The sequence below is a fragment of the Pan paniscus genome, chromosome 8 (genome assembly GCF_029289425.2).
Source record: "Pan paniscus chromosome 8, NHGRI_mPanPan1-v2.0_pri, whole genome shotgun sequence".
In the NCBI taxonomy this organism is placed as follows: domain Eukaryota; kingdom Metazoa; phylum Chordata; class Mammalia; order Primates; family Hominidae; genus Pan; species Pan paniscus.
In genome coordinates, this window is record NC_073257.2 from 62542072 (window position 1) to 62565466 (window position 23395).

The window sequence follows — 23395 nt, forward strand, 5'->3', positions numbered from 1 at the left end:
TTTGACTTTTTTAAGCCTGTTACTTGGCAACAATTGTAAAGCATGGTAATACTAAGATTGGCAAGGGTATGACAAACAACATTCTGCTCAAGTTTGAGTAATGGGAGAGTAAACCAACAAAGGGGTGTTTGGCAATTTATAGGAAAAGCTTTAAAATATAAACATTCTCTTTGGCTCAGGAATCCCATTCTAGGAATTTAGCTTAAGGAAATCATTGGCAAATATGTATCTGTTCAAGAATGCTTATCATAGGCCGGATGTGGTGGCTCACAATTGTAATCTCAACACTTTGGGAGGCCGAGGCGGGCAGATCACCTGAGGTCAGGAGTTTGAGACTAGCCTGGCCAACATGGTGAAACCCCGTCTCTACTAAAAAACTACAAAAATTAGCCAGGTGTGGTAGTGCGCAGCTGTAATCCCAGCTACTCAGGAGGCTGAGGCAAGAGAATCGCTTGAACCCAGGTGGTGGAGGTTGCAGTGAGCCAAGATTGCACCACTGCACTCCAGCCTGGGCGACAGAGCAAGACTCCATCTCAAAAAAAAAAAATGTTTATCACGATGTATTTTATGATGGAAAACACTGTAAACAACCTAAATAAAAAATGATTGCTGATTAGTTGAGTACATTATGATACATAGAATGAAATACTACATGGCAATTTTTAAATGGTGATTTAAAGAATACTAACTGGCATTGAAAGATATTCATAAGGTATTGCTAAATTAAAAATAGAGTTAACAAACTGTAAATATAATAAAATCCCACTTTTTAAGAAAAATATTATAAATGTGCTTAGAAAAAGTCTGAAAGACTATGTAACAAACTTTTAATAGAAGCTGGCTCTGAGTGTCAGGATCCCCACACGATTTTTTGACTTTTTATTTTTTTTTCTTACTGTGGAAATTTTAGAAAATATATAAAAGAAAAGAAGATTTTAAAAATTACTTGATACAACACCAAGAATGAACCCTAAGGTAAACTATGGGTGATGATGATGTGTCAATGTAGATTCATCAGTTATAAGGAATGTACTACTCTGGTTGGGGATATTGATAGTGAAGGAGGCTGTTCATGTATTGGAAGAAGGTGCATATAGGAAACCTCTGTACTTCCTGCTCAATTTTGCTGTAAACCTGAAACTGCTTTTAAATATATAGTTTATTAATTAAATAATAATAAAGTCTACTGAAAAAAAAACTATGCCCAGCACTGGCACGGTATCATTTCTGCATTGTTCTATTGTTCAAAGCAGTCACAGGACCAGCCAAAGTTCAAGAACTAGGAAAATAATCTCCACCTTTTAATGGAGAGTGGCAAGGTCCCTTTGGATAAAACATGGAATAAGAGCAATTGTTGTGTTGTTGCAGCCATTTTTATAAACTACAATCTGCCATGTAAATATATATTTTAAAAATAGCTATCAATCCAAAAAAAGTAAGAGATGAGAAAGGAGGAAAAAGAAGCACTGAAGAGGTGAGACAAATAGCACAAAGTGAGGAGATACAGAAAAGTTCAGATATAATCATCACAATTCCCGAAAATCCACTAAATTCACTTAAAAAACAATGATTGTCAGAGTACAAAGAAATAACTAAAGCTATATGATATTCATAAGAGACACCCTTAAAATGTAAGAATAAAGAAAGGTTCAAAGAAAATGATAGAAAGATATACATGGCAAATTCTGGGTTAGCCACATTAACAGACTATGTAGACTTTAAGACAAAAAAAACACATTATTAGATAAGAAGAGGATCACTGCAAAAACAAACAGATACTTGATGGTCTCAGTACACGGAGATAACATTGTTAATATTTTTATAGTATTTTAAAGCTTCTAGTGCACAGTGAGTGAAACCAAGTGAGCATTCACGTTTACAGAATGAGCTTTTAGTCATGTGTATTTCTTATTATATGTTCCACATGGAAAAATGAACAGAAGCAAATGCACCTGAATATTAACCATGATTGATTCGAGGTAGTATAACTTTAATTTAATTTTTCCTTCCTTTCTACTTTCTTTATTTTTCAAGTTTTCTATGGTAAGCACACACTATTTTTATACTGAAAAAAAACTTAGAAAAAAATAATAATCTCCCAGATTTTTTTCAGGTTAAGTAAGAACTTTCCAGAAATCTAACAATCAAGTTGTCCAATATCTCCAGCCAACTATTTTTTTATGGCTTTGGTTTCTAAACTTGGGACAATTTAAACTACACAAGGCTGATCAATCTTTGTTATCAGTCAACAGTCACCATCTTGGTCATCTAAAAGCCCTTTTAGGCACCTTCACCTACAGGGCAGGGGAGAGGGGTGAACCTGACCCAGGATGAAAGCTCACTTCACAACCATGACCAAGCTCCACTGAAGAAGAATACAGGCAAACAGAAAGTAAAGTTAGAGCAGGAAGACAGCATCAAGCTTCACAACATGGAGCGGAACAAGAAAAAGAGGTTCAGTGAAAGATACAGAAAAAGAAAGCAGGGGCCAAGCACAGTGGCTCAGGCCTGTGATCCCAACACTCTGAAAGGTCAAGGTGGGAGGATCCCTTGAGGCCAGGAGTTCAAGACCAGTCTAGGCAACATAGCAAGACCCTGTCTCTATTTATTTTTTAAATAAAAGCAATAAATAAAATAAACAGAAAGGAAGGCTTTATAAATCAGAATTCATGCTAATGATAGAGAAGGCATTTAGGAAGACAAAGACAAGACGAGATGAAGAAAAGAGAACAAGAATGGTTTGGTAGAGGGCAGTCACTAAGGTTTCAGCATTTGCAATTTGAGTGGGGTTAAGTGGATGGAGGGGAGAGTATAGAGTCAGAATACAGAAAACCATAGAGAATAAACAGTCAGACATTATAATTCAAGAAAAATAATTCAATTATTCTGTGTCAATTAAAAACAAAACAGTTTTATGTAAAAAAAGTTTTTAAATAAAGAAGTCATAGTCATAGATGATAGAGAAGATTTATATATATACTGCAACTGAGTTCTGTAAGTCAACACCATTTGAATAAATGAGTGTAATAGCACAAATAGGATTTTTTTAACTTTTTACACAAATGATTCAAATAGCTTACACAAATCACTGCCCCTGTCATCTTAAAAATATGCCTTTAAAGGGCTCCCTTACAAGACCACTGACTATAAGAATAAAAGGGTTTGCAATACATAAATAGAAGGCAGTGGAGAGGAGAGGAGAAGAGAAGAGAGGAGAGGAAGAAGACGAGGAGGAGGAGAAGGGGGATGAGGAGCGAGGAGGAGGAAGAAGAAAAGAAGAGGAAGGAGAAGGAGAAGGAAGGAGAAGAGGAGTCCATGTGACTGCTGCAAATTCAAGGAAGAAAACTTGGCGGAAGAAAAGAGGAAGGCAAAGAGAAGAAAAGCAAGACAAAGCCTTTTCAGTTGCAGCATCCTTGAAGAAATAAGTCGGCCTCCTCACATGTCTCAGAGCTGCCTTCATAAGTGTAGCTATGTGAGTAGTAGCTCTTCCACTGACCACAACTACCACTCAGATTATCTGCACTTGTGACTTTCTTTTTGATGTAGACATTTGAAACCTGTTTTGCTTTCTCCCTTCATGTTTTCTTCACACACATAGCGTCTTATTGCATCCGAGACTCTCAAGGTTCTGTTTATTCTCCTCTATTGGATGACAGACTCTTTGAAGTACCTTACAGAGTCTCCCAAAGTGAATTTTGTAAATGTTACACAGCTTATATTTTAATTCACCATTCAGAACATCCACAACATGTTCTCCATGTCTGGAGAAAAAAAAAACATTGAATGCTTTCGTGTAAGGGGAAAAAGGCACAAAGATAGCAATATTTTTCTGACATAGAATTTTCTAACATAGATTTTTCTGACATAGAGCAACTAGAGCAAATGGTGGCTTCACAATTGTAGAGGGCTTAATGGTTCATGGAATAGTTTCAGGAACATAATTTTATTTCATTCCTCAAGTCTACACTCTTCCCAATCCTTCGACAGCCCCAAATCCCAACCCAAGTTTGAAACACTTTAATGAGTTTGCATTCCTCTTGGTATAGAAAAACAAATTCTTCGTCATGCCATCTAATCTCTATTTCTTACTTTGTCTTGCAACACCCTGCCCTGTTGACCTCTGCACTCCAGCCACACACACCTTTTACCAGTTCTTCAAATGCTTCCCCATTTGTGTTAAATGTTCTTTTCCAATCCCCCCATTTTGCCAGTTAATTCCTACTCCAGTTTCCAGCTCCCATTGCTGTCACTTCCTCAGGGAAACCTTTCCCAATCTCTCTGACAAGGTCAAATTCCTTTAAGAAAGTTCTACACACCTGCCGTTCTTAGCACTGAGCCCAATTATAATTTTACATGTATTGTATGCCTATCTGTATGCCTTCTGTCTCCCTCAGTAGACTGAAGTCCTATAAGGGCAGCAACTCCATCTATATTTGTTCATCAGTGTATCCCATAATAATCTCTGTGTGGAGAGAAGATATGATAGCCACATTTGAAAATACGGCAACTGAGTCTCAGAGAGTTTAATGGATTCATTCCAGTAGCACAAACATGGGTACTAGATTCCTTATTTCAAGGCCAGGGAATACATCATTCCAAGGAAGTATTGCGTGGCTCATAGTAGGTCCCTAGTGCAGACTTGCTGAATGAAAAACTGAAAACAAAAATGAGAGTAAGAAGGAATGAATTATGAACTCAAATATGGTTTTCATTGTGAAGAAGATAGTCTTGGCTGTGATGCTGGGCAGGTCACATCACCTTTCTAGGCCCTTGTTCCTCTGCTGAAGGTTGAACTAGGTCATCTCCATGCTCTGTGATTCTGAGTTGCTGTGCTTCCAAACTCCTCACACCTTGGGATTCTGTCTAACAGCAGGCATCTACATATGGTGGGTGAGTTACTTAGCAGCCCACATTTGACTTTATATTTTGGATCATTTTTAACGTATTCAAAGAGCAATTACACTATGCAACAAGAGGCAATTGCAGGAGCAATTACATCAAAGATAACATACGGCAGCTCAGAAACAATGGAAAGTTATTGCAGGATGTTAAGCACAACAGATGGAAAAGCTTTGCTATAACCTTGACAGTTGACCGAAAGACTTCCAGATACATGATATAATTGTATGTATGGAAGCAAAGAACATCTGGCCAAAATAATAGTATTTTTGAATTTTCTGTTCCAGTTATTAAATGATTCAAAAACTGGCCAGGTGCAGTAGCTCACACCTGTAATCCAAGCATTTTGGAAGGCCGAGGTGGAGGATCACTTGAGGCCAGGAGTTTGAGATCAGTCTGGGCAACAAGCAAGACGCCATTTCTACAAAAAATGTTAAAAAATAGCCAGGTGTGGTGGTGAGCACCTGTAGTCCAAGTTACTAAGGAGGCTGAGGCAGGAGGATCACTTGAGCCTAGGAATTTGAGGCAGCAGTGAGCTATGATCACACCATTGCTCTCCAGCCTAGGCAGCAGAGCAAAAGCTTGTCTCAGGAAAAAAAAAAAAAAAAAGGTTCAAAAACTACTAAAAGGGAATTGTAAATGGTCTTGGTCCTTCAGCCAAGAGTTAAATAGAAACTATAAAGGCAAGTCTATCTCCTTGTCCCAACAAATTTGGGATACTCAGTGTAACTAGCAGAGATGTATGCTGTTATCCTGCCCTTCTTGTAACTGAATGCCCCACTAAAGTGCTCTAGAATCTGGACCTGTCTTACCTTTCCAGTCCACCTTTTACCAATGCCCTGACCTCACCCACACTCTGGCCTTATGGCTCTGTATTTTTCATGACTCCGTGAGAAATCCCATGACTCCTTGAAGGTCCAGCTCAAATGTCATTTTCTCTTGGAAGCCTTCCACAGTGCTCTCAGGAAAAACTCAGGGCTACCTCCTCCAAACTCCCACAGCATTATTTATGCCCATAGGATAGCACTGCTGGTCATCTGATTCATGTTATGGTTACTTGTCTATATATTTGTCTCTGTCTCTTGCCCCAATCACCCCACCAGCTTGTGAGACCCTTAAAGATAGAAACCTTGCCTTATTCATCATAACATACCCCACTCACACAGTTACATGCCTGACATTTAGAAAGTGTGCTGAGTTAAATGCTAAGGGGCAACTAATCAAGAGGTAAGTTGATTGTAATAGAAGAATAAGTCCTGTTATGTCAGCCCATATAGCAAATTTTATTAGGGAGTTTTTAGTGACTTCACTTTTAACACAAAAGAGGAACTCAAATGCTAAGAATTTCAAGCATTCTAATATGCTGGTAATGGAATTATTCAGAAGAGGTAGAATATGTTTTCTATTCCTTTTTAGCTAAAATGATTAAGCTTTTTTCTATGTCAGGCACAGAACTAGAGTTTTGTATGCATTATCTCATTTAATCCTCAGACAACCCTATGGGGTATTACTATTCCCATTTTCAAATAGGATAGTTAAGGTCTAAGTGAATTAAGTTACTTTCTCCAGGCCACAGGGTTAGTAAGTGGCAGAGGACTGGGACTTGAAGCCAAGTCAACCTTACCTCAAGACCTGAACTTTTTATTACCATGTTGTTCTCCGCCTAGTTTTAGGGCCAACTGTGGTGTGTGAACTGTGAATCATAGTTTTTAATGTTTTTCTTCACCACTTTGTCAATTTTACTGCAAGTTTTATTCGCATAGCATCTTTTACTTAGATATTTTATAATTCTATTTGGCAGACCCTTTATCATCTTTCTAATCATTATTATCAACATTTTAAATACTTACTTTATCCTATGGTATGCACAAAAATGCTTAGGGATGAGAAACAGGAAGACAAGGTAGTCACAGAACTTGTCTAAAGTCACATTGCTAATAAGGACAAGAGCCCAGAGTGAACCCAAGCCATTTGACTGTAGCACCCAGCACTATTTGGTACTTCCCTAGGGCATGTCTGCATCATTTGCAAGTCCATAGGTCAAAGAGTCTGGAACCATGTTACCCACCCAGTCAATTCCTGAGTCAGGTCAGTTGCAGTAACCAAAATCACATATGAATGCAAATTCCTTATTTTCAAGAAAACAAAATCCATGTGTTTTCCTAAATGCTGTCACTCCCAGATAATTGTGCTAAAAGCTGGCCCCACCTGTAATTTTCCCTCACTTGCTTCCTTTAGGTGTTCTCAGTTCTATTTTATCCCTACTTGCCATTGTCCTGCATTGGACTTAATCCTTTTAGGGAAACACAGGTAAATAATCTCAAAGCCATAATCACTTTCCTGGTTGGTTAGATTGTTTTTTCATTTTATTAGGAGATAACTGTTTACCGTCATGGAAGTTCCACATATGAGATCTTGATAACATAATAAGTGTTAATGTTTACTGAATTTTTATATCATATGCGAGATGCTGTGCCAAGCTCTTCACCAAGATCTCTCATTTATCTTCCCTGTATTAAATATGTTTTGTAAGTGCAGAACTAAGCCCTGAGAGACTGAGAACCCTGTACAAGGCCCTTGGCTGGACCCCAGTTGTGTCTGACTCCAGAACCTGGACTCTTAACCACACAACTTATTCTCAGTGTGTGCTGGTACTATTCTAGTCTCTTTTCCCTTCTCTTTAATTAAGAAAAGCTACCCAACAGAATTATTTTTAAAAAGGAAATACAGTACCTGATAAGGCCCAAGTCGTCTCCATTCAAATCTACCATTTTCAAGACTATCATTTCCTTGTCTGTATTTGAAGAATACCTAGTCAGTAAAACAGAAAAGCACAGTCAGTTCTGTGTTAGAGCCTAACCCTCATATAAGATGAACAGTAGCAGCTGACACAAAAACAAAAATGACTCTCAGTAAGTGAGATGTCTTGACAAGCAGTAGTTCTGTGAACTGTATCCAGTACCTCATTTATCAGCTAAGGAAAGGGTATGCAATTGCCATCAAAGTTTGGGGGACTAGGTCAAGCGACTGGAGCTGAAATACACATATTTTTATATAACATACAATATTATATAACATATATGTATTTCTTACAAAAGGGATTTGTCTTTGAAATTTCTACTCATATCAATTTTTAATGAAATCTCTTTAAAAGAGCAGGGAATTTGCAAAATCAAAAGCATTCAAGACCTACAACTTAAGTGTTCTTTTATGTCTTCTCAAGGGAAATCAGATTACATTTTCTAAAAATCATCTCCTTTGAAAGCTATTTTAAAATATGCAGAAAAATGTTAAATGTCAAGTGGTCAAGTGGAAACAGTGATATTATTTTACAGTGTTAGAGTAACCAAGCACTTCTCTTCTGTTACAAACCTGGTTCATCACTTAAAAAAAGACAAAAAGGCAAAATAATCCTCTCCCTTAGTTTTTCCATTCAAATATGTGGGTTTATTTCTTACTCTTCTGTCCATATTCTTTATCCTTTTATTTTCTCTGTCTTGCCACACTCTTGTGGACTAAGATGATTTATTCTGGATAACACATAATAAAAGAGCTATTCATTAATTTAATAAATATGCATTGTGCACATTTTTATCTCCATTTTACTGATGAAGAAGCTGAGTGACAATAAATTAAGATAAGTAAATCACTAAAGGTCACATTGCTAGAAAGCAATAAAACTAAGCTGAGACCACAGTTGTTCCTGATTTCAAAGCCCAGAGTCCTTCAAACATCCACACTGGCTCCCATAATCAACAAAGTGGAAAGATACATTAATAAATTGGTGTTTGTTTCTACATTCACTTTTTGTTTCTGCTTGTTTTAGATTATAAAGATGTTTTTAAGATATCATAGCTGTAATACTCTCTTGGGACCTCACCATATTCATCAAGTAACAGCCCTGTACTTAGATTTTGTTGCTGTTCCCTAAAGGGAATGAAACGATTTCATTTTGACGATTCCTCCTCACCTTGCTCTCTCTGACTGCGGATTTTGAAGGTAAGAATACGGACTTCTGTTGATCTGCACACCATCCACATTTCCTTTATTGATGAAGATTTTGCCTGGTTTCATATTTGTGTGTGCTATGTCAATGCTCTGAAGGTTAAAAAAGAGGGGGATGTTATAAGCTTAGAAATCCTGGTGGGGACAATAACTTAGTCAATATAAACAGAAGAGCCCTGTGAACAATTTCCTTTGTCTCTAATGTGTCCACATTACGGGATAAAAGCTGGAGAACCACATCGCTGTTGCCAATCTGGAGGTAAACAGAAATGGCTTTCAAGGTTGAGATAAGGGAAATGCCGTGTTATACGGAAGCACGGTACTGATTAATGCCTGAGCTCACAAAAAGTCTCAACTCCTGCTCTCTCAGGACTGCTAAATGAGGTTCAGTTTGTCACTTCAGATAGCCAAAATGGGAGACTTGACTCCTACAACACTAATACAAGTTTTGCTAACATGTAACTGTTTCCACCTCCCTACCCTTGCCATTCTACCACCAAGGCAGAGTTGTTCAAACTTTTTTGACAGTGAACTACAGTGAGAGATACATTTTTCATCATAACTTAATACACATCAACATATGCATCCCAAAACAAAAGTCCACAAAGCAAACTATACCCTGACTGTGTGTCATACACTATATCTTACAATCTATTCTTTAGCATTTTTTATGTAATGTTTTTTGCAATCCATGAAATTGATTTCATAAGCCTTTAATACATTGCAAGCCTCAGTTTGCAAAACATCAATGTAAAGCAATTTCTGCCTATGCCAGCTGGATCTCTGAATTTTGGGGGTGACATTGTAAGAAAAAATAGAGAATAAGCCTGGAATACAATAAAATGAAGCAAAACATTAGCAAGGATCCTATGCAACAAAATAATAAGCTGAAAGACAGAAAAGAGAGGAGTATAAGCTACTGAAACCAGAAACAGGAGAGGAGTTTAAGGGTATTTGTCAGGAGCACCACGGAGGTCCGTATCTATACTAGAGAACTTGAAAAATTGGGATGTGTGTTTATAAGTTGGATTCTCTTTGTACTTTGGGAAATATTTTAAAATTTTAGAATTATTTGTAATTACTTTTGGCTCCTTCATGGGTTTCTCTTTGTGTGACTTTGTGCAAAGAACAGGCCATGTAGTGCCCTCTATAAAGAACCCCAAACCAAAATGTTTTCTGTCTGTTTAAATAACTACATTGGGCTTAGTCCCATAGAAGCCTTCTTTTCCAATCATCCATGCCTCATCCCTAACAGCCCATAGCTCAGAACAAGAAGCTAAGATAGAGTCAGGGAGGAGAAAGAATTGTACATGCTAATACTATGCTCAGACCCAAATCCTATAGGGATTCTTTATATGACATCCAATCACTCCTAAAATACCTGTAAGCAATGGTAAAGAACAGCTGCCTCTGGGGCTCTTTGCCTACCTTCAAGATACCAGTGACCATGTGCTGAAAAGTTTGATTGCTAAATCCTTCACTGGCAATTACAAACACGGTATACTGGAAATATCCTGCAGGACCTGAATGAGTGTGAGTGCCACTCAGGATGACATTATCTCTTCTGTACAGGGAGCCATATTTACTCTGCAGTCTGTTCAGGACCTTCAAGAAAAAAAGTAATTGAACTAAGAAGAGGGATAACATAGGAGCTCAACATGAGAAAAGGCTTTGATGAGTTCAATCACTGATCCATACCAATAACATCTGTATTAGTCCATTCTCATGCTGCTAATAAAGACATACCTAAGACTGAGTAATTTATAATGGAAAGAGGTTTAATTGACTCACAGTTCAGCATGACTGGGGAGGCCTCAGGAAACTTATAATCATGGCAGAAGGGGAAGCAAATATGTCCTTCTTCACATGATGGCAGGAGGGAGAAGTGCAGAGTGAAAGGGGGGAAAGCCCCTTATAAAACCATCAGATCTTGTGAGAACTCACTATCATGAGAACAGCAGCATGGGGGCACCCACCCTCATGATTCAATTACCTCCCATGGTGTCCCTCCCATGACACATGGGGATTATGGTAACTAAAACTCAAGATGAGATTTGGGCGGGGACACAGACAAACTATATTAACACCTCTTTCAAATGGCCCCTCACTGTATGTTTGAGGATATTATCATAGTAATAACAACAAAATAATAATAACAATACCTAACATTTTATAGATTCTTACTATAAGCAAACACAATGCTAGGTATGTTATATACATTATGTATTTTAAAATCTTTATTACAATTTCAAGAGCTACACAGGTATTGTTAAGCCCATTTTTAGCTGAGAACATTGAATTATACAAAAGTTAAATAATTTGCCTATTGATCTAATAAGTAGCAGAGCCAGACTCCAGACCCTCGTCTAACTAGAGAACCAGTACTCTTATTCATTCATCATTCAACAGGTGCTCTAAGCAAAAGAATATATGAGGTTCCTGTCTTGAAGATATTTTTTTTCTAATGAAAGACAAAGACAGTAAGCAAGCAAATAAATATTAAATATTATATCATAGAGTGATAGATGCTATGAAGAAAAACATTGTTGCATAAGGAAAAAGAAAGTAGTGGGTGTTAGTGAGGAAAGATCTTCTAATGAGGGGCTCTCTTTTAGCAGAGGCTTAGATGAAGAAAGCAAGTCGGCTGTGCAATATCTGGGGGAAAAGCAACTCAGGCATAGTGAGCATAAACTGCAAAGGTTTTAAGCTACTCTAGTACCTCATTTCCCAAATGAAGAATTCAGTGTGCCTTGAAACGAACTCTTAGACTTGTTGGTCTAGAGGATGCCATCCACTATGATGCAAGGACACCCTAATAATCCTGTGGAGAAGCCTAAGTGGATAGGAAGCATCCTGTCAGCACTAACTTGCTAGCCATCTGAGTGAGCAACCTTAGAAGTAATTTCTTCCACCTTGGTCAAGCCATCAGACAACTGCGGCCCTAGCCAGCATCTGAGTGCCACATCATGACACAGAAGTGATTATATACGACTTGTTCTAAAACAAGTCAGAATCGTCTAACCAAGCCACTCTGGGAATCCTGACACACAGAAGCCTTGAACAACATTTATTATTGTTGTTTTAAGCCACTAAATTTTTAGGCGATTTGTTGTACAGCAATAGACAACTAATACAAAGAGACTCAGTAAATGTTTAGTGAATGAGTTGATCAATGAACATCCAAATGCATGACTAATGTCTTCATATGGTGCATACACATCAAGAAAACACCAGAGAGAATACTGGTGATGTTGCTGAGTATCTGTTGCTGATTATGCTTTAATAAGCTGCAATCTAAAGTTTGGTATCATTGTGTCTTTTTTGTGAAAGATAATTAAAAAATGACCCAGCAGTATGTAACACAAAGGATAAATGCTTGAAGGGATGGGTACCCCATTTTCCATGATGTGACTATTAGGCATTGCATGCCTGTATCAAAACATCTCATGTACCCCATAACTATATGTACCATGTACACACAAACATTAATTAAAGAAAAAAAAATCCAGCAAAAGTGTCAAACCCAAAGCAATTGTTAGCAATGTTTACCTTGAGTGTGGCATAGACACTCTGATAAGCTGTCTCTCTGGAACATACAATAAAATTAAAAGCCCTCATTTGTATTGTTCACCAATTTCTGTGATGTAAAAACTCCTCATCATGATCAATTTCAAGCTACCAAAAGCTTAACAGCCAGCTCACAATGTTTCTGAATATTTACAAATTGGTTCTTATGAGCTTGTGCAAGCTAGTTCCAGCTCACTGCTGGTAAGTGGGGAGTAGCAGCTTCTGTGCTATGTACTTGATATACATGAAGATAATCATTCAACCTCTTCTATTGCAGGTGAAGATCTACACCATTCTCATTCCAGTCATAACCACCTTGCCTCATTAACCTCTCCTTGTCCCAAAGACTGATTGTTTGGTTACCATGTCCACATAAGCAATTCTATGATGCAAGACAAATACAGAATGGAAGTATAATATAACAAGACTAACATCCTTCTGTATTCCTTCTCTTTGGTCCTAACTCCAGCCCCAATCCCCCACCACTCTCGCATATTATTCCATAATGTAACTACCACACTCATGAAGAAGAAATGTCTATAAAGAGAAGAGAAAATGATCAATGAAGGGACATCATGAAAGCTGAACTAAAGTCAGAAGCTGATGTTCTTAACAATTTGCAGCTAAGACAGGAAGGTAGTAGAGAAAAAGAGCCACAAGTCAACTTTAAAGCTCCCTAACCCCATCCTATTTATTCCTAAAGAACTGTGACATTAGGGCTTCAGAATTAAATGCATTTCTTCATGTCTACTCAAGAATCAAGCCCTTAAGAAGACAGAAATTATGAATCTTGAATTTTAAAACAAGAAAGACTACAAACGGTACACAGGAATTTTATTTTAAACTACAGTCTCTGATATGAAGCCAGACATATGGGACTTCTAGGGCGGAGAAAAAAGAAATACATAAAACCTAGTCATATAACAATGCCAGGAAGATAACCATTAAAAATAACATGTTTCCCAGTTCATGAAAGGAGGGTATTTTAACACAGGACAAAGCAGCTACATTTATGTCTACCGCTCACTTCTGTCTTCAGTTTCTATTCCATTTCGTCTCACTGACACTCTTGGGAGCATGACACAGAAAAACCTAGAAAGTCCTTCTGTTTTTCTGTCATGCCTCACTGCACAGAGATCTTCCATAATCTTCATTCTGTGCTGGAAATTTCATCTATCTTAAAGCTGACACTGAGAACCTACATAGAAGCAGGTGTTATAAATAATATTAATGGCACTTATTTAGCTACATTTATTTTTCACACCTTCCTTTGGGTTAATTTGGGAAAACTAAGTGGGTTCATTTAACAGCCTTCCCACTGGGTCTCAGATTGCACAGGGATGTAAAAATAGGAAGAGATAGAAAAATGGTGCCCACTATTGACTTGATAACACCTACAAAACAACACATTAAACTCCTCCCTACTCTACCCACCAAAGTCTACCTTTTGGTTCTTTTATTTCTGCTAATGACCATACTATTTCCCAATTAGAGCCATCTCATTTTTCAGAAAAGCAGTATAGTATAGTAGAAATGAGCATGAATTCTGACACCAAAACACTTAAGTTTGAATCCCAACTCTGACAGTTCCTAGCTGTGCAACCTTGGATAAGTTACTTGGCCCTCTGCAAACTTGGTTTCTCAATCTGTCAAATGACATAATAATAATACCTCCCTCATAGAGTCGTTTGGAGGAATAAGTACATTAATCCATACAAGGCACTGACAAGAGTTCCAGACTCAGCATGAATATTATGTTAAGTACTGGCTTTTATGTCTATTCATCTCCAAATCTCACATTTAATTTTTTTTTTTTTTTGAGTCAGAGTCTCACTCTGTCACCTATGCTGGAGTGCAGTGGAGTGATCTTGGCTCACTGAAACCTCCACCTCCCAGGTTCAAGCCATTCTCCTGCCTTGGTCTCCCAAGTGGCTGGGACTACAGGCGCCTGCCAGCATGCAACTGATTTTTGTATTTTTAGTAGAGACAGGGTTTCACCATGTTTGCCAGGTTGGTCTCGAACTCCTGACCTCAAGTGATCCACCCACCTCAGCTTCCCAAAGTGCTGGGATACAGACGTGAGCCACCACACCCGGCTGACTCACATTTAATTTCCTATCCCACCACCACGTAGTCTCACTGCCATCACATTGGTTTAAGATCTTTGTGCCAGTCTCACGTGATAAAGGGGGAAATTGTTAGGCAAAGTTACAAAAAATAAAAACCCTTCCAGCAACTCCAGCTTCCCTTTCTTGTTCCTTCAGCCTTTTAACATCTTGTAAAACTCCCCTGGGTGAAATCCCTCTGTTTGAAATACCTAGTATGATGATTACTGTTTTCTTAACTGGACCCTCACCAATAAAGCCTCAGTATCACTTTAAAGAATCTGCTAATTTTTGTCCTCACTTCTAGTTCCACTCTATTCCAATCCATATCAAACATCTCTACCTGCTTAATCATCCTAAAACAAAATGGTGTTTACATCACTCCGCCACTCAGAAGATTTCTCAGAGTCCATATCACCCACAGAATTAAAAACAAGCTGGCATCTCAAGGCCCTCTGCAATTATGATAAACATATCTTCCAGATACATCTCCAACTACATGCCTCCATATGTCCTAATAGATCTCCTCTGTTCCCTCATGAAAGAGTCTACATCCCTCCTTTGTGTCTCTCTGTGTTCATTCTGTTTCTTCCATCAGATTTCTCTGCCTTCCCATCCTAACCATTTAAAATTCTGCTCACTCAAGTGTCATTTCCACCACGAAAATGTTTTCCTAATTTGCATTCCTGAATCCCTATTGGTGATCTTAAAAGACCATATGTCCACAAAGTCTCAGATATTTTGCCCTTCAAGAAGTAAAGCTTACTTTTTCACCACTGAGTGTGAGCTGGACTTAGTGACTTGCTTGATGAATAGAACAGGGTGAAAGTAACGGTGTATAACTTCTAAACCTGGGTCATACAATGCACTGTAGCTTCCTCCTTGCTCATTCTCTTGGGTCACTCACTCTGAGGGAATCTAGCTGCTGTGTCGTAAGGATAGGAAGAGTGAGGAACTGAGGCCTTTGGCCAACAGCCACATGAACAAACCATCTTGGAAGTGGACCTTCAAGCCTGGGTCAAGCTTTCAGATGACTCAACCTTTGCCATCACCTTGATTGCCATAGAACCTAAACCAGAGCCACCTAACCAAGACAGAATTCCTGACCCATAGATCATGTGAAATCATAAGTGTTTGTTGTTTTAAGCCACTATAGTTTGGGGTAATTTCCTACTCAGTAATAGACAATTACTATCCCACTGTACCTTCCTTTGGTTAATTATAGCTAACTGTATATTTCTGTGTATCTCTATATTTCATAGTCCTTCCTTCTATCCACCACCTAGAAAATGACCTCATAAGGGAGATGAATTGTGACATATTTAGTTGTGTGTCCCCTGAAGTGACACTAGCAAAGTACCTTACAAAAAGCAAGTGGTCAATGCATTTTTCCTTCTAAGAGTATAGAATAATGTCACTTTTAAGAATGTATCTGCTATAAAGACACTTGCACACATATGTTTATTGTGGCACTATTCACAATAGCAAAGACTTGGATCCAACCCAAATGTCCATTCATGATAGACTAGATAAAGAAAATGTGGCACATATACACCATGGAATACTATACAGCCATAAAAAAGAGTGAGTTCATGTCCTTCGCAGGGACATGGATAAAGCTGGAAACCATCATTCTCAGCAAACTAACACAAGAACAGAAAATCAAACACCACATGTTCTCACTCTTAAGTGGGAGTTGAACAATGAGAACACATGGACACAGGGAGAACGTCACACACTGGGGCCTGTCGGTGGGTGGAGGGCTAGGGGAGGGATAGCATTAGGAGAAACACCTAATGTAGATGACAGGTTGATGGGTCCAGCAAACCACCATGGCACATGTATAGCTATGTAACAAAACTCCACGTTCTGCACATGTACCCCAGAACTTAAAGTATAATAAAAAATAAAAAAAAAAGAATGTGGACTCTGGGATTAACCATACCTGTGTTCAGAATCCAGCTCTACCATTTGCTAACTGTGTGAAATTTGGAAAGTTACCTACCTTCTCTAAGACTCAGTTTTCTTATCCAGAAAATGGAAATACCAACAAAGCCACCTCACTGTTTTGTGGTAAGTGCAGAAGTGAGGAAAAACACTTAATCCCTTTTTCCTCATGTGGGGATGCTTCCCACATGTGATGGGGGAGGCTTCCGCTCTCCTCCCCAAGAGGGAGCAATGTTAAAGTGATGCTTTTAGGCCATCTCATTATCCCTCTCACTGGCCCCTTCACACAGCAGGAGGAGAAAAGTGTTTAATAGGTTAGACTAGTAGAACCTGACATTGCATGATGGACATTTATGGTCATTGTTCTGGTCAATGCTCCAGCCGCTCTTCTTTCTCACATTCATGAATGTTAGCAGACATTAACAGAACACATTCTCTCTTAGTGACCTGATTCCATGCAGAAAATAGTACTGGGTCAGGGCTTAGAAATTGCCTTAGAAAGTTAGAACTGGAAGTTTATCATTCACTGGCTTGGTTGGTTGCTTGCTCGCTTTCTATCTCTCTCTCTCTCTCCGTCTCCTCCTCCTCCTTTTGTATAGATGTGACAATTTCAAATTTGTACAAAAATAATCAGAATGCTATAATGAATCCCTATGTGCCTATTACCCAGCTTCTATAACTACCAATTCACGGTCAACCTCATTTCAATGTTGTGTTTTAATTCGCATCCGATTCCTCACATGTATTCTCAATTGTCTGAGAACTTGAGGAAGTGCTTAGTGATTAATGGGTGCTCTCCCAACTTCTAACAAGGAGGATTAAATAAGGGAATATATATATAAAAGTCACCTGGCAGATTATAAGCTTTCAACAAAAACATTAGCGTTAATAATGATGATGAGTCATCAGCAGAAGTGAAAGCAAATTTTGACCAAGATAACTTAGACTGAAATAGTGAAGATCATTCTCCTTGTAAGATTATCTGCTATATTGTCCAGAGCGTACAATATTGAAGGTAGTAGAATTTCACTGAATGAGAAACCAAGAGGAATTATTTCCTGTCACATTCACCCACTTTTCCTTAAACCATATCATTTCTTCATTCATTTCTCCTCTCAAATCACTTACCTCCAGCCTGAGCCTTTGGGATACCATGCCTATGTCGATGCTGACAAACACTGTTCGATTGGACCCATCAGGTTCTGCCATGATGAAGGCACGACTGTATAGCCTGGTGAGGATGCCCTGTGCATTCTGGCTGGATTTGCCATAGCCCATCTAAAGAGGAAGAGACAATCAGAGCTGCTCTGTCTCATTCCCCTGCTACTAGAAACCAGGCACAAACATACAATATAGACGACTGCAGAAAAACAAAGAAAAACAGCCACATGACATGGTGGCTCTGAGTGAGAGGATATATGTTTTCAAAAATTAAAAAGAAAAAGGAACAAAGAAAGCCAAAAAATATCATAAAAGAGGCTTGAATCCTCTGTGTAGAAAAATGCAAAGGCAAAGAATCGATCAGGTTGGCAGAAGCTGTTCCCTGGCTTATGGGCAGGAGGGAGCTGGTGAGGCTTTGGAAATTCTGCTACTAACACTAACACGGGAGATCTTTCTGGCCTTTCTGGTTTTGGCAATGGCTCTTTTTCTCCTGCCTTCTAAGGTACTACAGGAAAAAATATTTCCTCTACCTCCATCCCACATTGCCCGGGAACATTTTAAAGATTGAAGGCTTTCCCATGTTTGTTGTTTAGTGTATGATTTTGTTTTCTGAAGAAAGTGGTATATTTATAATTAAGTATTCTTCACAGAGGGTACCTCGCCCTGGCTTTTACCATAGTATCATTCCTGTCGTGGGTGCAACAGGCTGGTAAATTCCTTTACTGCCCATGACATGGGGTGGTAAAGAAATTTACCAAGACAATCATAGGTAAAGAAAGGCAGATTTATTAGGCAAAGTATGAAAATATGTTGCAAGGGCTCAACGGGCAGCACAGCAGAGAAGGGGCTGTCTGCAAAGAAGCAGGGGCTGGAGGGAAATTGTATAGGGTCACGCTGGAGCAGGACATATGCAGAACAACGTTGTGCTGCTGGGGCTACATGCAGAGTGAGGTATTTGGGAACAAGATGTTGTGGCAGCAGGTTGTCCATGATTAGCCATCTCTCAGAACAATTGTTCTCCCCAACCCTGGGACTCCTGACTTATCAGGACTCTACAACTCCTTAAACCAAATCAGATCACATACACCTATCCCAAGCCACTTCTCTCACCATGTCATAAAATTTACCCATAAAACTACACCCAGGTCTTTAGAATGCCCCCTCTACTGTTTGCATTACCCCTCCTGGGAGTGTTTATTTAGGGTTCACATTCCAGGATCACTTTTCAGAACACATAGTCAAGAATCATACCTGGAAAGTAAAGATTACTTGGAGGGAGGGAGTGAATCCCATCAGACAACTTCATGCTCTGGTTTCCTAGGGAAGCACTGACATAAATGGGTATTTCCATCACATAGCCAAGACTAGCAGTCAATAGGGCCACACCCGACACATAGAAGTTTTATTTGCTTTCACAGTATTAGTCCAACCTAGGTTCCCAGTTTTAGCTAGAGTTGGCTTTATTTTTTAAGTAAGAGATTTGAATCTTCAACTCTTTAATCTGGGGATTTGGGGGCTTCTTTTAAAAAACTGCAAGATAGGGCAGCCCTGAGCCCCCATTTCTTACACGGCAACAATCAGCTAGATCCATATACTTTATTTGTGCTTTTTTTTTCCTCAAAGTTCCCACCATTTCCTACTACCTCCTACCCCCAAACTGAGCATTCACTAGACATTTCTTATGTTACACTGGCCTGGTGATGTCATGTAAGGTACCTGCTCACCCCCTGTAGTATTTGAGTTTGCCATCTCTGCCACTTCTGCTCATGAAAAAAAAGGCCAATGGATTTTACAGGGGAGTTGTGATTGAATAAAAGTTTTCCTCTTCCTTCAAGTATGAAATTCATAGTGCTAGACAGCAGCAAGGTCAATTAAAAAGCTAGAAGAAGATAATGATGATGTTGTAATAATCAGAAATGAATGCAGGTTGTAAAATAATAAAATTACTTGTTTCACAGTCTCCTTAAGGAGCCCATTGTCTACTTGCCAAATTGATATCTGCTACTTGTCCTGTGCAGTCAGCTCGTCCAACACCAATATGGTAGCCACTGAAGTTCTGAAATAGAGGAGACTCTGGGGTTAAAGTCACTGGAGAAGTTTGAGTGGCTGTGGAGCTCTGGGTGGCTGTGGAATGCTGGGTGACTGTGGAGCGCTGGGTGGCTGTGGAGCCCTGGGTGGCTGGAGGGCTTTGGGTGGTTGAAAAAAAATGGCCTCCTAAATCTAAAACAGAATAAGAGATTTGAGAAACAACATTTCAGCCCTCTTATTTGTCAACATCAATTAGAACACAATATATAGGCTCAGGTTCATAAGGAAAACTCTTTATATATTTTCTTATACATAAAAATATATAGACAGAAACAGCTCAAGAACCTGTTTAAAAATAATAATCCTAAACAGGATGAGAGATGTTTCAGACTAACAATCAAGGCCTCTGTCAAATATCCTTCAACTCCTCATCACGAGCCATTCGTTGTCAAACTCACTGCCTTCACTCAACACCCTGCTCTTCTTTTCCAGCTAAACTAAACAGGTGCCAGGTTTACTAAATCCAATATCTGGGGATTGGTTTCTTCCATTTTTTCTATCCAGACTCCTCACTCCTTTCCTCTCCATCTACCAAACTCCACCACCTGCTTCAGAGTTAGTCCATTTCCATCACACCTAGATCCGACTCAACTCCTCACCTGCAGGATGCCACCCCACTGGCTCTACCTTGGCTCTGATTCTCTTTGACCTTCTGAAGACTTATTTTTAATGCAACCTAGATCACTGTATACATGTTGATATAATTTCATCTTAATTATTCTAGTATTTATATATTCATATCTATATGTGTACATATTTATACACATATATACTATATTAATGTATGCATATATATTTATTATACACACACATACAAATATCAAGGGAAGCAGAATGACATATAGGATTTTTGTGAGAAGACAGATGCAGAAACAAACTGCCTGGGTTTGAAACCTGAATCTACCACTTACTAAGTGATCAAATCGCTTAGCTTATTTCACCCCAATGTTCTCAGCTATAAAATGGAGATTATAATAATATCCTGCTTCCTGGGGCTGTTTTGAACAATAACTATGTTCACTAATATTATAAACTTAGAACAGTGGCTACTATGTAGCTTTGATTTTCTTTACCTATTTAGACATGTTATATATTCATCATTTTGTTTATTTCCCTTCCTCAGACGATAGTCAGGAGTTGCCAAGGCATCAAATATCAGTGTCACAAGGCATTTGTAGTCAGAAAGTACTTAGGCAAGAGATTTATAGCTGATTCTTTCTGAAATCCTGGAAATTCAGAGCTCAAAAAACTTAGAGACCACCTAACATAATCTCCTCAGTTTTGCAGATGAGAAAACTGAAAGTCAGAAAAGTGACTTAACCAATAGTTAATGGAGAACATATGATGAATCTGGTATGCAATCCAGATCCTCAAACTCAGGATCTGATGCTCTTTTGATCAAATTCTAGATGGAGTTAGAATCCATGTCTTCTCATTCCCAAGCCGAGATTTTCTTGAAGACATCAAATATTGCAAGGAGTGGAGCAGGCACCTTCACTATTGCTTCACTGCTACCAGCATAGGAATGTCATGCCAACTAAAGCCAAACCTAACACATAGCCAAGGGTAAGTTATTTACAATCTCAGGGTCTCCGTTTCCCCAAGCGTAAAATGAAACTAATGTAAACAGTAGGACTAGCATCCACCCTTATAGGATTTTTGTGAGAATTAGATGAGAAAATATTCTAGAATTCTCACTATAGTGCTCAACATAGAAACCATTTAATAAACAGTAACTACTGCCATAAGAATAGTTGCTATAATTAATAATAACCTCCCTGAGTCTCAGCCTCCTGATTTCCTAATTTTAAGAGCTAAAACTGAATAATTATTTTTCTTTTTTTTTTTTTTTAAATGGAGTCTCACTCTGTCACCCAGACTGGAGTGCAGTGGCGTGATCTCAGCTCACTGCAACCTCTGACCCCTGGGTTCAAGCGATTCTCCTGCCTTGCCTCAGCCTCCCGAGTAGCTGGGATTACAGGCGTGCACCACCACAAACAGCTATTTTTTTTTTTTTAATTTTTAGCAGAGACAGGGTTTTGCCACATTGGCCAGGCTGGTCTCAAACTCTTGACCTCAGGTGATCTGCCTACCTTGGCCCCCCAAAGTGCTGGGATTATAGGCGTGAGCCACTAGGCCCAGCCAAAACTGAATAATTCTTAATGATCCTTTCACTTCTATCAGTCTATGACCCTGCTGTGCCTACTGCTGGATCAGAGGATCTCTGATCCTCTGTGTTTGCCAGGAATTCAAAGCCCTGGGACATGGTAGAGAATGTGCAGGAAAAGAGACAGGCTACAAAAGGGAAAACTGAGGTAGAAAATATCATCTTCTCCATTTGGCCTAAGGCCAGCCCTGTCTTTACTTTGGTCAGAGCTTCAATCTTTACCAGTCTTCTCTACTCATTTAACAGTTATGTAACCTAACACTGACTGGAACAGAGGCTCCACCAAGACCCACTGCCAATCTTTGTGTAAATGTAGCCTACGTTGTTCTCAAAAACTTTGTTTCCAACATTTTAAAAAATCATGAGATATCTAAAAATTCCAATTTCCAGGTTCTCTGGAAAACTCAGGAGATCTGAGATCATGTGTTCTCTCTACAACAAACAGCTGCCACCTGGGAGAGGCTGCAGGCCTTCTTCACAAGAATTGCACCTGTCTCCTCCTTGGTCCACCTCCTCACTCCACCTCATCTGCAAAACTTGATTAGCCCTTGTAAGGATTTACGTTTGAGACCCCTTTCTCTAAAGCTCTTCACAGACTAATTGACATTCATTCAGTGAGTCTTTCATTCTCCTTTTGCCCCCAGGAGAAAATGATGTCTACAAGGAGGCAAATTGAAATATTAGAGGCTCATGGTAAAAGCTGCCATTACTAGACCTTGACAAATCTTGAGCTGTGCTTAGATCAATGGAAAAACTAATGGCAAACAAGTACATGTCAGAATGCCTGTCCGCTGGCTATTGGGGACAAAGGTAAACTTGATAAAAACTGCTATCAGTGCAGAATGGGCAATTAATGCAAAGGGAGACGGCTATTCCAGGCTGCTTAAGTACACGTAGAACTATCAGCAGACACTGTTTTTCTCTTTGGTGTCCACAGTAATCAAGAAGTTTCATACAGGCCTAAAAATTGCATCTAAGAGAGCCCATGACACTTGCCTTTGTGGTTTTCAATGGTCCCACTGGTGATAAACAAGAGGCTGAGAAGGGCCACTGTGATGGCACTCATCATTACAAGGAGGAAAATCAGGAATGTCTCCAAGTTAGAGAAGGTGCGTTTGGCCATTTCTTCTCAGGTACAGCAGAGATGGAAGAAGAAATACTGAAGAGGAAGAAATCACAAATTAAAATGCAAATGCTTTAAGCCAACTGAGGTTAAGATATCTTAGCTCTTTCATATTAATAGACTATACCAAGGACGACAAGTACAGAGCACTTACCACTCATTCCATAGACCAAGCCCATGGCAGACAAGACCAATCAATTACAGCATTCTTTTTGAAAAGCTCGAATGTGGTTTCCAAATCTTTCTCAACACAACACTCCTCCTGGCAGCAACCATTCATGATTTAGCATTGGCCACTGAGCTCAACTGAGCTAAAATCTATTTGCATTCCTC

The 23395-nt window shown here is 39.0% G+C and overlaps 1 protein-coding gene across 1 annotated transcript in view; it reads right to left on the minus strand.

The window, feature by feature from the left end:
* LOC100985247 (putative inactive neutral ceramidase B) overlaps positions 1 to 23114 on the minus strand; it is a 62669-nt gene extending 39555 nt beyond the window's left edge. The window contains exons 1-6 of the mRNA XM_063607379.1: positions 22936 to 23114; positions 19672 to 19904; positions 17652 to 17801; positions 10333 to 10509; positions 8870 to 8997; positions 7633 to 7710 (exon numbers count right to left, since the gene is read on the minus strand). Of these exons, the coding sequence (XP_063463449.1) occupies positions 7633 to 7710; positions 8870 to 8997; positions 10333 to 10509; positions 17652 to 17801; positions 19672 to 19904; positions 22936 to 23062 (893 nt within the window). The 5' untranslated portion in view covers positions 23063 to 23114. The remainder of the gene's footprint in view (positions 1 to 7632; positions 7711 to 8869; positions 8998 to 10332; positions 10510 to 17651; positions 17802 to 19671; positions 19905 to 22935) is intronic.
* Between the last annotated feature and the right edge of the window lie 281 nt (positions 23115 to 23395).